The following is a 13734-nucleotide window of genomic DNA, read 5'->3' as shown; positions in this document are numbered from 1 at the left end:
ATGGAGGGATGTCTCCAAATCTTGCACGAATTCAAACACGAAGCCTATCCCGATATATTCCAGCTTTCATTTATAAAAAACCTTAAAAATCAGTTTAGTTGAGGTTGATGGTCCCTTCCCAAACAAAAATAAATGATTGATTTGAAAACAAATATTTTCTGGTGGTAGCTATTCCAAACCAAGTAAAATGTACAGTTAACAACTTTCTCAAAAGTGATGTAGTTCAGACACCCTACTTATTAAAGAGTGATAATGAAAATCTTTTAATAGTATTTATTTGGTAAATGTTTTAACTCACTGTGAAGTTTCACACCTGAGGGTCTCACCAGTTAACCATCAAACTAATGGTCATGCGGTGAATTTCACGAAGGCTTTAGAGGGATTTAGACGAATGTGCAGCATATATAGAACATTTGGGAAATGGTACTGTATACTTTACGGTGATTTATAGTAAACTAGTCATTCAAAGTATTTGAACTAAAACGTGATTTTAAGGGCTTTATGTCATGAAGCAGTCAAAACATTTCCAACAGTGTGAAACCAGTCATTTAAGAAGCAAATGAAGAAAAGCCTAATCTTATAAAAGTGCCAGTAGTGACAATGGTGAAATGAATGATATCAGTATGATTATAGATGAATATAAATTATGATTCTTAGGTTCATATGAAACCAAAACGTTCGGGGAGAAGACGCAGAAGACTACCATTGTAACTAGCTGACTTACAGCTATAAAACACGTTGAGGAGATATAATGTGTTTTAAATTTTATTAATCACTGAGCCTACATTAGCTTTGGTTATGATTTCGCTTGTGTTTCCACAGATAATAAATGCAAGCTATTACGTTTATTAGGATTGTAATACTAATTTCAAGACAACAAACGGAGGATCTTGTTTGATCTAGTGATACTTTGGCGCAGAAAAGTTGTTCGATGCTGGATAGAGAAGACGCAACAAACTAAAGCAACCCGCACAAAATAGTCAGGTGACGTTTGAGGCGGTGTTGCTATAAACTGCTGACCACCAGCTGCTGTTCCCGCTATGACGTGGTTGTGGTCATATAATGGTCTGTTTGTTGTACATGTCTGCGAATAAATGAGTGAAATCAAACGTGCTTATATTTGTTGACGGTAACACATGGTGAGGTCTGTTTATTTCAACAGATGTTGAGATGTAATTTCATAACTCTAAAACTGGCAACAACGTATGGCGCAGGAGTGGTGGGGGGGGGGGGAGGAATTCAGACACACTAGTGTGCGGAATGCTCTAGTGAGTGGACTACTTACTTGAGTCGTTTGCATGTTAACGAAATAACCAATCATTGAGACTGGTTCTATTACAAAAGAACAAAGATAAGTCAAGTAATATTGTTTTCTTGTCATGCACGATTCTTTGACGCACGATCTGATCGTCTTAAAGCACTGAGGTTCTTCTAAGTTTGGGTTTGACATCGCAGTCGTTGGGCAAATCCACGAGTCAAACTCTCCAAGTGTGTCATTTAATATTTAGCATCCAGAAAAAGATAACTAAAGGCTGCAAGTATAGTAAACCGCACACCTACCCTATGTATAGACGTCTAGTGAAATACTAAGAAACAGTATTATGAGTAACGATGTCATCTCAATCCTTTCTCTATCCTTTTATATATTTTCTTCTGTAATGTATTATTTACATTAAATTTAATACCAGCTACGAATTTTAAATGGTAATCACCTTTTGCAGGAAAACTGGAAATTAGACGTTTGCTACAGGCGATCATAGTTAATGACTGATAGACGTCAATAATTATATACCAATAGAATTAAAGGTTTTATTTCTTTGTAATTTTATTTTGGTGATTATGTGCCAAACAACAATGGAGTAAATCATACAACCACAACGTAACTTAAATCTTATAATTTGTAAGTCGATAATGTTTTATCAAATATAGTATAAATATCATTCGATATATAAATTCCACGATGCCAACATCGATTGTTGTATCGATCTTTGACACACATCTAATTATGCTAGTGCAGTTTTGATTGTTATCTTGTGGAGATTGGAAGGTAAAGAGGAATTACTATCTGTTTCTAAACACAGACCTTTGTGAGAAAAGATCTAGTATTTATAGTATACATTACAGCAATATTTATGTTTGCACATTTTAATGTTTAACTGTAGTGAAGCCAGTGGGCGTATACTATACTCAATAAACGTCGTATTGTATAAATGTGAAGACGATGGAGAGCGATACCATTATACGAGAAACACAGCTTAAACAGCTTACACGACAATCCTCTCGCCTTGATAAGTCAGTTTTAAGCTCTCTCACTCGTTTCGACTGCTTAGAAGAGGCTGGTTGCTTCATAAGTCTTAGAGCATTGATAACGAAGGCAAGGAGATCCTACCAGACCTACACAATAAAACTTGATTTAAATTATCACCACTTCACTACCATGAAAGATAAGGTCTTGACTAGTTTAGAGTCGAGTACGTGATATGGCTCAATCTATAGTAAGCACTATTTTCATTGTTTTCAATTAAACATAGCACATTGTGAAAGATGCGTGATTATGCTTAAACATTTTCAAGCAATAACTGAAAAAACCAAAATGATACTCTAAGAACGCTTTAGGATGGTTATTAATTATGATTGGATTGTAACGATTGTATTAAATTGTAATTCTGGGGTAACTGGATTACCGGTGGAAGGAGTAGGCCCAGAAGAATGATAAGGACTGGACAGTACAAAAGAGGCTGCTATCAGCGAGGCGCGCATCGCAGATGGCAGTGTTTGATAACGAAATTGAGAGGTGGGGTGAGGTAGACGTGCCGTACCTCCCGTCTCAGTTGATCAGAAGTTATAGTAAAGAGTAGACTTTGAAAGTGCTTAGAGTTAATCTTTTTGCTAATCGTCATCGAACCTGCGAGTAAGTGAACCTTTTAACTGGAGTCCAGTCAATATTCATTCTTAGTTATTTTGAATAATTTTGGGGAAAGAAATATTGTAAAAATTAAATTTAATGGGAATTTAGGAACTTGTCCTTTTGATCTGTGCAATATAAAACTTGTTGGTGCAGTGAGCACATGTATATAAAATTTGTGTAAAAATACTAAAAGAGTTTTGTGGTTGTTACAGATGCTTTCAGCAATATTTTAAAATCTCTAACACTGAAGAATTTTTAAATCTCTAACACTGAAAAGAAGTAATATTTAAAGTAAAGTAAAGAAAATTAGTAACAAAATAAAATTGAATTTTGATGATAAATTAAAGTGAAGAATTGCCAGATCAGATTAGAGTGTGAAAGTTTTGAATTTTGAAAATTGAATAAAAGACAAGCTGTAAGAACTTTTTGCATTTTTGGAGTGACGAATACATTACAAGTTTGAATTTAAAAGTCATCAAGAAGTTTTAATTTTAATTCCAGTAATTATTTTTAAGAAGAAGTTTTATTTTAGTTTGAACTTTATTTATTTCAGAAGATTTTCGTTTTCCTTTTTTGAACCTTCACAAACATTTAAATTTCAAAGCTAACCCCTCATGTGCCAGTAAAACGGTACAGGATAAATCACTAAATTAATTGCGAATGCGAAGATAATACCGCGTTAATCGACATAATTTCATAAGGTATGACAACAGTAATATCATGCGTATAGTATCGTTAATTGTGGAATCAGAGACCGGTGATTTATTTTGTTTAATCTTTTTGTAGGTGCATCTCCACAGTCACGCCAAAATAACGTACCGATACATCGTAACTTACTTATATTACTTCAGCGTATGATATTCTTTGTGCACTAATCTCATTAATAAGAACCTGCTATGTAATAACACCAGTAGCTCATGTGCTAACCAGCAGCTACATTGCTAGTGACTTTTAAGTCCCTGTAATAGCTAACATTTAATTTTTTCCGTGATTCAAGGCAGCTACAAAGGTTTCACTAAAATCAAGTGCTGCTTAGTAATAACCGATCATTAAGGTAATATAACAATCTTTAAAGCTTTATTTTATGTATAAACTATTTATAGAGTTATAGACATAACAGTTTTACCTTTCTAACGTTCAAATTGTAATAGCATAAAACATGAGCATAACATAACAAATGTTAATGCAGATTATTAAATTAGTAAAATTTCAGGGGTTTTGTAAGAAATAGTCATTTGAAATTTCAATAGCGATTTGAAATTGTTGTAGGTACTCCACGTCTTGGTTACGTTGGCGTACGTATGCCTGGTTTGGTGACGGCACAGATTTACTTTGCTTTCCATTTTCTGTCAATGGGAGTTTAAGTCTTTCCCGAGTTCAATTTACAATTTCAAAAGGTATTTAATTTAAAACATTTTAAAACAATATACTGCTGAAGAAATTGATTCACCGTTTTTAAAACTTATAGTTAAATACAGTTATAGTAACTGTAGACAGCCAACTTATTTCAATCAGCAGGCCACACTTGTTCACTCGTCATTCAGTTTTCTGGTTTATTGAAGGGATGATCAGATCTTATAACAGATTCAACCTACGGAGATTATCTGGTAGGAGTTGGACATCATGGCGATGAGCATGTTCAGCAATACGATGATGTTGATGACACTGTAGGAACCAAACATGAGTAGAGCCCAGAACCGAGTGAAGCCCTTGATTCCAGTGAGGTCGAAGGTCATGAGATCCACCAAACCGAAACTGGCCCAAAAGAGTGACTGCGATGTCTCGAACAAGCTGTACACAGATTGAACATACATTTTATTCCCAGTAGAGTAATGCAAATACAGGAAAGGATATTAAAGGAAAGGCATTTCTCCTCTTTAGACTTACTCTGTCTTTCTTCAAATAGGCTATAAGGTTTTAGCAAAGATCTTATAAAAACGATAATTCATATATTATTGCGTTCGATGTACGTACTTTGTTCAATTAACTCACATTGAAAATAAACTATCTTATCTTCACAGAATTTATTACTTGAAGATTTGAAGATCTTTTTCACTTTCTCTCTCTCTTTCATTTATTCTCTAGGCCTAGTCACTTATTTTAAGTTAAATAGGCCGAATTTTAAAGCGATATAAAGGCAACGAAACTGACACCAAACTAATAAAAGAATACATGAAATGGCTTAACATTTTCTTTTTATTAAAAAGGTTTTAATATTACACTTTATATTTAAGTATTTTAATACTAGAGCGTATGTCGTAGTCAACGTGTTAAATTTTTTATATTGGATGTTCTACACAATATTTTAACGTTTACCTCAATGTTAGAAACAGGGGGGCAAAGGTTGAAGTATTGATTATACTCTGAACAATTTCTTGAAAATTAAGAGGGTTTTTCATTATAAGTAATTTATCGGGGATGTCTATTGGTTCACTTTCGGCGAAAGATTCTGTGCAAGGTATATTGTATTACAACTCTTACAAGACGTATTAAAACTAAATAAAAACTAAAATTTAAAAATTTTATTCTTAAAGCTTGCATTTTTATTACTTCAATTTATAAAATCTTGCCAGGTATTCTAATATCCAGCTAATCACAAAGATTGTAACGAGGTATTTTTATTCCTTTAATAAAACATTTATTAGTCTGTCAAAACATTAAATATTATGGAGTATTATTCAAGGGTTTCGGAGTGGCAAGATTAAACTTTTCTAATAATTATATTTGATGATAGATGTTAAAGATAATTCTGTGACTGCGTGTCTGAATTTTACTTAAGGGTTGTTGCAAGAAATAGCTTCAACCACAAAGTCTCACTTACGCTAATTTATTTCATCAAGCCCGAAGTTTAGTGACAGTATCTTACTCAAATTGCATTATGAGGGGGAACGTACTGTATGTTCAATACAGTCATCAACTTTGATGTAAACTAAGTTAAGTGATCATCAATCTCATTAGCCATTCAAACAACAACTTTGCTCTCTCATACAGTCTGTAAGGTAATGAGTAAATTACACATCACATCAGCCCACGTTCTAATAAGTGTGCGCCATAAGTTTTCTTACTTGATGCGATATATTAGTGAGAAACGAATTTTTTGTACTCTATTTTGTTCATTTAACAGACAATGAGATCAATTTCGCATTCATATTAGTTTTATAGGAGGCCAATATTATTTTGAAATAGGTAAATTGAGTTTACTCGGATTCTGAATGCACTACCTAACTAATTTATGTGGCCGTGGATTTACTAAACAAATGTCCTTACAAGTATGTATGTTTGCACTGACAATTCGTTCCAAACCAAAAAACGTTAATATGCCAAAACCACAGAAAATACAGAACACATTACTGGAACACTGTTTGCAGCGAGATCTAATGGCCAGACCTATGAATTACAACTGGAGGATCATATCGCATCATGGAAATAGTTATTAATCTTCAGTCTCCCTTAGGGGATACATCTGGGATAAATTAAAAAAATATGTTTAAATAGCCACAGGAGGGATAAACGTTTGATGCATAGAGTAAAAAATGAAAAATAGTTTGTTGGCACAGAGTAAAGAAGTATAAAATACAACTTTTGTTATTCAGTCCAATGCCTTTGAATACACTTCGTTACTATGAAGAAAAATAGTTAAAGGAATTGTCAAAACAAATACACAATTGGCTTTAAAGATTAGAGTATCATTATTACATGAACTAAGAATAAATCAGGCCTCAGGAGGGTTCACTTCCGGCTAGGTGATTTGTACCTTCCAGTTGAACTTGTATTGAATACAGTAAAGACCGGTGTGTCACTTAAATCTGGAGAACCTTGTGGATGTCCAGGAGCGGCACATTAATAACCGCAAATGTCGAGATAACTGGGGTGCAAGAGCAGATCGATAGGTCTACTCAACTGTGGGAAATGACTGTTGCAGTTGGTGGGGCTCATTAAGTGTTAAGAGCTGTTGCTAGCCTAGACAAAAGGGTTTGCCACCTCCCTGCCGCTTTGGCTGGAGAGGCTGGTTCAAAGCTGACTTCCAAGGAGGACTTCTTCTCAGTCAGGGATACATGACAGATAATTGTCCAAAATCCTTCTTCATGGATCTCGACAGGAGGCGGCATATACCTCCAACCTTACCCATCCAGATATATTGTTACTATAGAAGCAACGTAAAAAGATTTTTAGGGCTAAGTCCAATTCTAAGCTTCCTGTCATAAAAAACAAACAAAGAGAATAAATCAGAATGAGTTTTTTCATTAAGATACCGAATTTTTCTATGACTTCAAGGCTTAGGTCTTTAACCATTTTTTATGTTAAGACTACAGTAATAACAAAGTTTTAGCCGTTTAACACCACTAATCATAAAGTACTCCTGAAACGCAAATATTATTAAGAATGTTGTACAATTGCATTAGTTTCTTTCACGTCTCAATTTAATAGGCACAGCAATTTCCGGACCTTTGGTCCCCAGTGGGACGAGACAGAGCGAGCAGATAGACATTTATTCGAAGGATGATCGATATTACCTCATTGTATAAGTAAGAATGATGCAGTGTTTCAAAGTGGCTCCGTTGGAGGCCTCTTTTTTTCCTAGTTTGGTAAGAATGAAATTGGTTATGGGCCGAGACTGTTTGCTTCTAGGTCATGTTTGTTTTTGGTCGCGTTGAAGTTTCTAAAACCTGCCTTGAGCAACGATATTGGAAAAGTAGAGATGCAGATTTCTATCAATGACTATGATTGAAGCTATTGATTCTCCAGAGAAGTTCAGCATTATACACTGGCATACTCGTGTCTGAAAATATTTATTGTTTACATAAAAATCTAAATTATGCATCCCATACGCTCTAAAAATATTTAAAATAATTTGGATGCTTATGCTCTATTCCAGCGAGTTAACTCTATCTTCGTGCTCGAAGGCCGAAAATCATGAGACCGTATTGAGCCCAGGATAATCTCAAAGCGAGCTGGAATATCCCTTAGTCCATAATAATTTAAGTAGATATTAGTTTAACTATATCAGCAACTTTCAGTCCCAACTTGGTGAAACACTCTTAAAACTGATTAAGGTTGTTTTATCCAATGTTGCAAAAGTTCATTTGAAACAACCACAGAATCCAAAACTTAGATTTGTTCAGTATACAGTCGTGTTTCCACATCTCGTTCTCCTGGTTTATACTGTAACGAGATGTGTTTTGTTTGGACTGAATGCAATTTGGTGTAATGTCCTTGCCTCAGAGCATTCATTTCCAAATCAGTAACCACGACTTGACTTTCGAAACTGCTATATTTACTATATCGGAATCAGAATGATTTAACCGGAATCTTTGTTATTATTAGCAGTATATTTATAATGATTTACTTCCTTACTTCGTAAATCGTCGCCAGATGGTACAGGCCCTCTCTTGGTGATCGAAGTCCGGATATGATTCGTGCTGGTGATAACATTTCGCTTTCTCCAAGTCAGAGTAGTACCACAGAAGTTGGTTCAGACCTGGACACACAATATAATGAACTTTCATGCTAGTACTAGGTTCTATCATTTCATAAAATGGACTGTAACAAGTTGAGTTTAACTTATTTGAGCTATAATTATTCAATAGGATTATATAATAAACGGATATTTTATCACGTACCACAGCCAAATGCGAACAAGACGAGAGTGTAGATGAAGAAGAACTTGATGATGTCGATAATCATGCGGCCCAAGGATATCTGGAGGGGTCCGAGGTGAGGATTCACGCTGAAGATGTGCACCAGTTTTAGAAAGCTAAAATAAAAATATAATTACTACTACCATGAAATTCTTCAGATTATATAAGTTTTATAATCACAAAATAGCTTTAAATATAGTAAAATTAATAATGGAGCTCAAACTCATAATTTTGAATATACCGAGGACGCTTACAATAAGCTCATCCCAGCAGCCGTTTATTGCTGAGGAGTAATAAAGGAAAAGACGTCTGTTACAATTCAACTGTCTTTCGGCTTTATGTCCCTTTGGAATTAGAGAGATTAATATTTTCATGATTAGCCGCCAACATAATATTAATACAGCTTAGCACACTACTTAAAATATAAACTAATCTGACATAAATATACCAAATATAAAAATGTACAGGAGTACTCTTCAGATAATAAATAAATCAATTATATAAATCAATAATAAACAAATCAATCGTAATTATTTGTAAAGCCATCCGATATGCTTTTACTGCATTACTTAATTTATAATTATATTATGTAATTTATATTATGAATGCATGTATGGACTTATACAATGAACACGATAACTGCCATAAGTTTTAAAATAGCCACAAATAGTACGGTGTTATTAACCTAAAAAAAGGCCTAACCTTGACATCCAAAGTAAAAGTTTTATATTCCAACTCCAAATTGTTCTATATAACCCTCTTATTGTTTGGTAAAAAGTTACATCATTTTGAGCGTCGGGTTTGGTGGGGAGGGGGAGAAAAAGTAGGAAATTTAGTAGTTTTTTTAGTTTTTTGGAAATTGGTTGAAAAATAAGCTGTTTAGCACAAAGAGTGTTATATACAAAAATATTCTACAATGAAATTTTAAACAAAAAATGTCCTATGCATATTCCCTGTAAAATTTACGGTTCATGAGTTGCAGACGGTGTAAAAATAAAAATGATATAATTTTTAAGGTTTTTTTCCAAATAAAGCTGTATAGAAATAAGTAAATGATTTAATTAAAGAGTAATAATATACTACAGTATTATAGTCAAAAAGAGGCTAAGAGGCACCATAGAAGGTTGAAAAAGTAAAAATAATTGTTAGGAGAAAACGTGGTAGTACAAGCAGGCGAGGCCGCCATCATAGTGACCTTGGACCGCGGGCCGCAACCAATGGCGGTTCTGGTCTTTTGCACCGATAAAGCATTTGAAATAGGAGCCATATCCATCAAAGCTATTGAAAAACAAAACATTTAAAGAAATTACACATGAAAAGAAAGTTTGCTGTCAAGTCTATAGCCTCTATAACGAAGTCGGTGAAAATTAAACAACGACATGGTATGTGTAAATCCTAACACTCTCTTACATCGGATGGTGTGTACAGTAAGGAGTGATGAGAGATTAGAGGAAATTTTTCAGTTTGAACTCTGTGCATATCCTCCATTACTGTTTGCCGAATCTGGCTTGATGAGGAAGGGGAAAAAATCATCAATGGTGACGGTTTTGGTTTCAGATTCAAAAGAATCATCAAACATCGATGACCCAGTGAAAGTGTCCTATATAATTGACGGAGGCCACCTCCTACATCGTGTTGTCTGGCAAACAGCCTGCTACATTTAAACAGATTTGTGAGCAATATAGTGATTACGTTATGGAAAAAAGCGACTGTTGTTTTTGATGGTTACGAACGAAGTAACACAAAGGATCAAGAACACCTACGAAGATCACGTTCCAACATTGTTGTCAAAGTAGAAGACTCAATCCATGTCAACATAAATCAAAATGAATTTTTAGCTAGTGCTAAAAACAAGATGGGTCTAATAACCCTCCTTTCATCGCACTTGCAACAATGTGGTTGCACAGTTCTTCAAGCATCGGGTGATGCTGACCTATTAGTAGTCTTAACAGCTATTGATGAAGCGAAGAAAGATGTTCAAACGTGTGTTATTGGTGATGACACGGACTTATTAGTACTGTTGACTGTCCACGCACCTTCAGGGAATAAACTGAAAATGGTCGTACCTAAAAAAGGAAATCACCAGGAAAAAGTGTACATTATTTCTGACATTCAGCAAGGCATTGGGGATATGAAAGATGTACTTCTGGTTACATACGCCTTCACAGGATGTGACACTGTGTCTGCTGTCTATAAGAAGGGAAAAAATTGCACCTTATAGGAAAGTTCAAGCCAACAAACGTTCTTCGTGAAAATCTTCTGGTCTTCAACAACCCCAAAGCCCGACCCCAGTGCAGTGGCTGATGCAGGAAATTACTTCCTACTTGCAATGTTTGGAGCCAAGAACACTGAAGATCTAGATTGTCTCCGCTACCAGTCCTACTTGTAAGCGATTGCAAAGCAGCCTATACATGCATTACTGAAGTTGGATGCACTACCCCCCACTTCAGGAGCGTCCAGACAGCATTCATTTAGGACCTACCACCAGGTAAAACAGTGGCTGAATGAAGATAAGGATCCACTCGAGTGGGGTTGGAAGAAGATTGGCGACCACCTGACACCAATTACAACAGCACGTCCTGCAGCCCCCCAGGAATTACTGTCCCTTATAATGTCTACTTGCAAAGATGAATGCGTTCGTAATTGTGAATGCAGAAGGAGTGGTCTAAACTGCACTAGCATATGCAGCAATTGCTCAGGCCAAGCATGTGATAACATGGGACAATAATAACATCTTAGACGACGAGCTAGAGAGGAGGAGGATAAATGTGCTGGAGGATGAGTGAAGTTAATAAAGACATTGAACATTCCAAATTTGAAAGATATTTATGCTTAAGGAGTGAATTTATGTTGCAATGTTCGTAGAAAGTTCAGGGTGAGTTTCTCCGTACCACAGGTTTATATGGCCTAGGCCTGTGGAAGCCTCTTTCCCTTAAAAAAGAGTGCCCCTTGATAAGGTGGTGAGGTTGTCGTTCCTTCAAGGGCTTATCACTAACATACCACCGGCCACTGAATAGCAACAATTCTTTTACAAAGCTTATTTTTTAAAAAAATTATCAAAATTACGAAAAAGTTAACATTTACACCGTCTGTAACTCTTGAACCGTACAATTTAGAGTGATTATGAAAAGGACCATTCTTATTTAAAATTTAACGTAGAACATTTTTGTATATAACAATGTTTAGGATAAACCGCTTAGTTTTTGAAATAATTACGAAAAACTAAAAAAACTAGTGATTTTTCAAAATTCCCCCCCCCCCCCCTCACCCCCAAACCCGACGCTCAAAATGGTGTAACTTTTTACCATAGAATAAGGGGACTATGTAGAGCAATTTGGTGTTGGAGGAAAACTTTTACTTTGGATGTTGAGGTTTAGGTCTAATTACACCGTACTAAAAACGTACACATAGCTTCGATGAGTTCGTTAGTCTGTCTTAACCAATGATAAGTTTCAAGATGGTGGCCATTCAACTTAACTAATTTACTAAATAGAACTAAACAGATACATTTGTTACATATATTACGTAATTATAAATAGTTGTTTATTACACATTCTTCAATATCGACTAACGGTACAGCTATTAGACTTGAACAGCAAACAATACATTTCATAAAAGGCCTTGATAAGAAATCTCTTCGTTTTCTCAAAACCTTTTTAGAGAACACGTTTTCATTAGTGAGGACAAGTTTTTATTATTAAAGTAGCTGATAAATAAATATTACGTTATATTTAGTTAAGTAAGGTAATTAAATACATAATATCGATATTGATATTATAAAAAAATATTGCTACTGCTCATAATGCTGTTATCCTGCAGATATTAAAACAGTACGATAATATTGTTATCGTACTTCAATGTACGAGTACCTTATTCACTCACTCGTCAGTATTTAGTTAAATAAGAGGAGTTAGCATACGTTTTTAGATATATTTAACTCATAAATGGAACATTCAGGTACTATTTAACTTACGTTTATTTATTTAGTCTGTAGTTTAAATTTGAACCCTAATAATTGTTTAATTGACTTCTAATATTTTGGATTTATCAAATAATAAAAAGCACGTTACCTATTTAGTTTTTACTAATGAAGGTACACAATCACGCAAAATTATGTCTGTAACTCAGATGAAATTAATGATTTGAAATTAAAAAGACAGAATCCTTTAACTAAGTGATATAAAGTCTGGAATCTCATCCCAAACAAGGAATATCAGTCACTCTGTATGAAATGCAAACTCCTGAATCACTCGCTCTCTCTTCTCTTAGATTCTTGTAATTTTAGTCAGGGCAAAGGGATAACATTTCCATACCTTATGAAGTCTAAAATTGAAATTATTTATACATTCCCTGTAAGGTATTTTGAAGTTTTTTTTATCCTTACACCCAAACGGTGTAACAGATGTGTAAAGCAATTTCTTAAATTCTCTAGAAACTGTGGATTTGATGATAACAAACAACTCGTAACAACAGCATATACGAGTACATATCATCATTTACTTTATTAAAAGGTACCCGAATATCTATATTTTTTTGTGATATTCGGTGACTGAAATGTTTAATTCTTGGGAACATTCACAGGGGATAGTGTTTTTAAAGCCTTAGTGGTTTGTAAATTGTTAAGTTTTTATTTGAGATTTTCGTGTTTCCAAAGCTTTCACGCGAGATAGATTACATTTAAGACTCAATAAAGTGCAGCTACCGAACGGCAAATTACTCCGCAGTTCGCCCACACACTCCCACATACTGTGGTTCTACTTAAATAAAGCTTCAACAAGTTTGAGGGCGTTAAATAAAATAATGAGCTGGCTTGTGCAGTAAATATAAATTTACGACGGCGGATCTCGATTAGTTTTCTTTCCCTCGAATAAGCGTTGCAGTAATTCAAACTGAAGTAAATAGGATACGATTTCCAATACAATCGGATAGTAGTTGCAATCGTATAATTGGAGCTGTTGCATTGCATTCCGCAGTTGTGTAAAAGAACGATGCAGGTCAGACTCTCTTTGATCATTTATAGTGGACACGAATGTTTTCAGCCAGTTGTGTACCGTAACAGTTTTATTACTCAACATAGATTTAAATATTTCTCGCTTAAATAAGAAATGATTAAAACCTAGGCACTATATAAAAAACTGCATTTGTTTTTCGTACTTCGCAAAATATAAAGGCAGTATAATTATTCAT

General features: G+C 34.7%; 1 protein-coding gene across 2 annotated transcripts in view; it reads right to left on the bottom strand.

Moving 5' to 3' along the window:
• LOC124357647 (transient receptor potential protein) overlaps positions 1-13734 on the bottom strand; it is a 67347-nt gene that overhangs the window by 6350 nt on the left and 47263 nt on the right. For both annotated transcript variants that reach the window (XM_046809624.1, XM_046809623.1), the window contains exons 12-14: positions 8530-8663; positions 8264-8387; positions 4504-4699 (exon numbers count right to left, since the gene is read on the bottom strand). In XM_046809624.1, the coding sequence (XP_046665580.1) occupies positions 4504-4699; positions 8264-8387; positions 8530-8663 (454 nt within the window). The remainder of the gene's footprint in view (positions 1-4503; positions 4700-8263; positions 8388-8529; positions 8664-13734) is intronic.

The sequence above is a fragment of the Homalodisca vitripennis genome, chromosome 3, assembly GCF_021130785.1.
Source record: "Homalodisca vitripennis isolate AUS2020 chromosome 3, UT_GWSS_2.1, whole genome shotgun sequence".
Lineage (NCBI taxonomy): Eukaryota > Metazoa > Arthropoda > Insecta > Hemiptera > Cicadellidae > Homalodisca > Homalodisca vitripennis.
The sequence above is the reverse complement of the archived record's forward strand: the minus strand, read 5'-3'. Positions and strand labels throughout refer to the sequence as shown.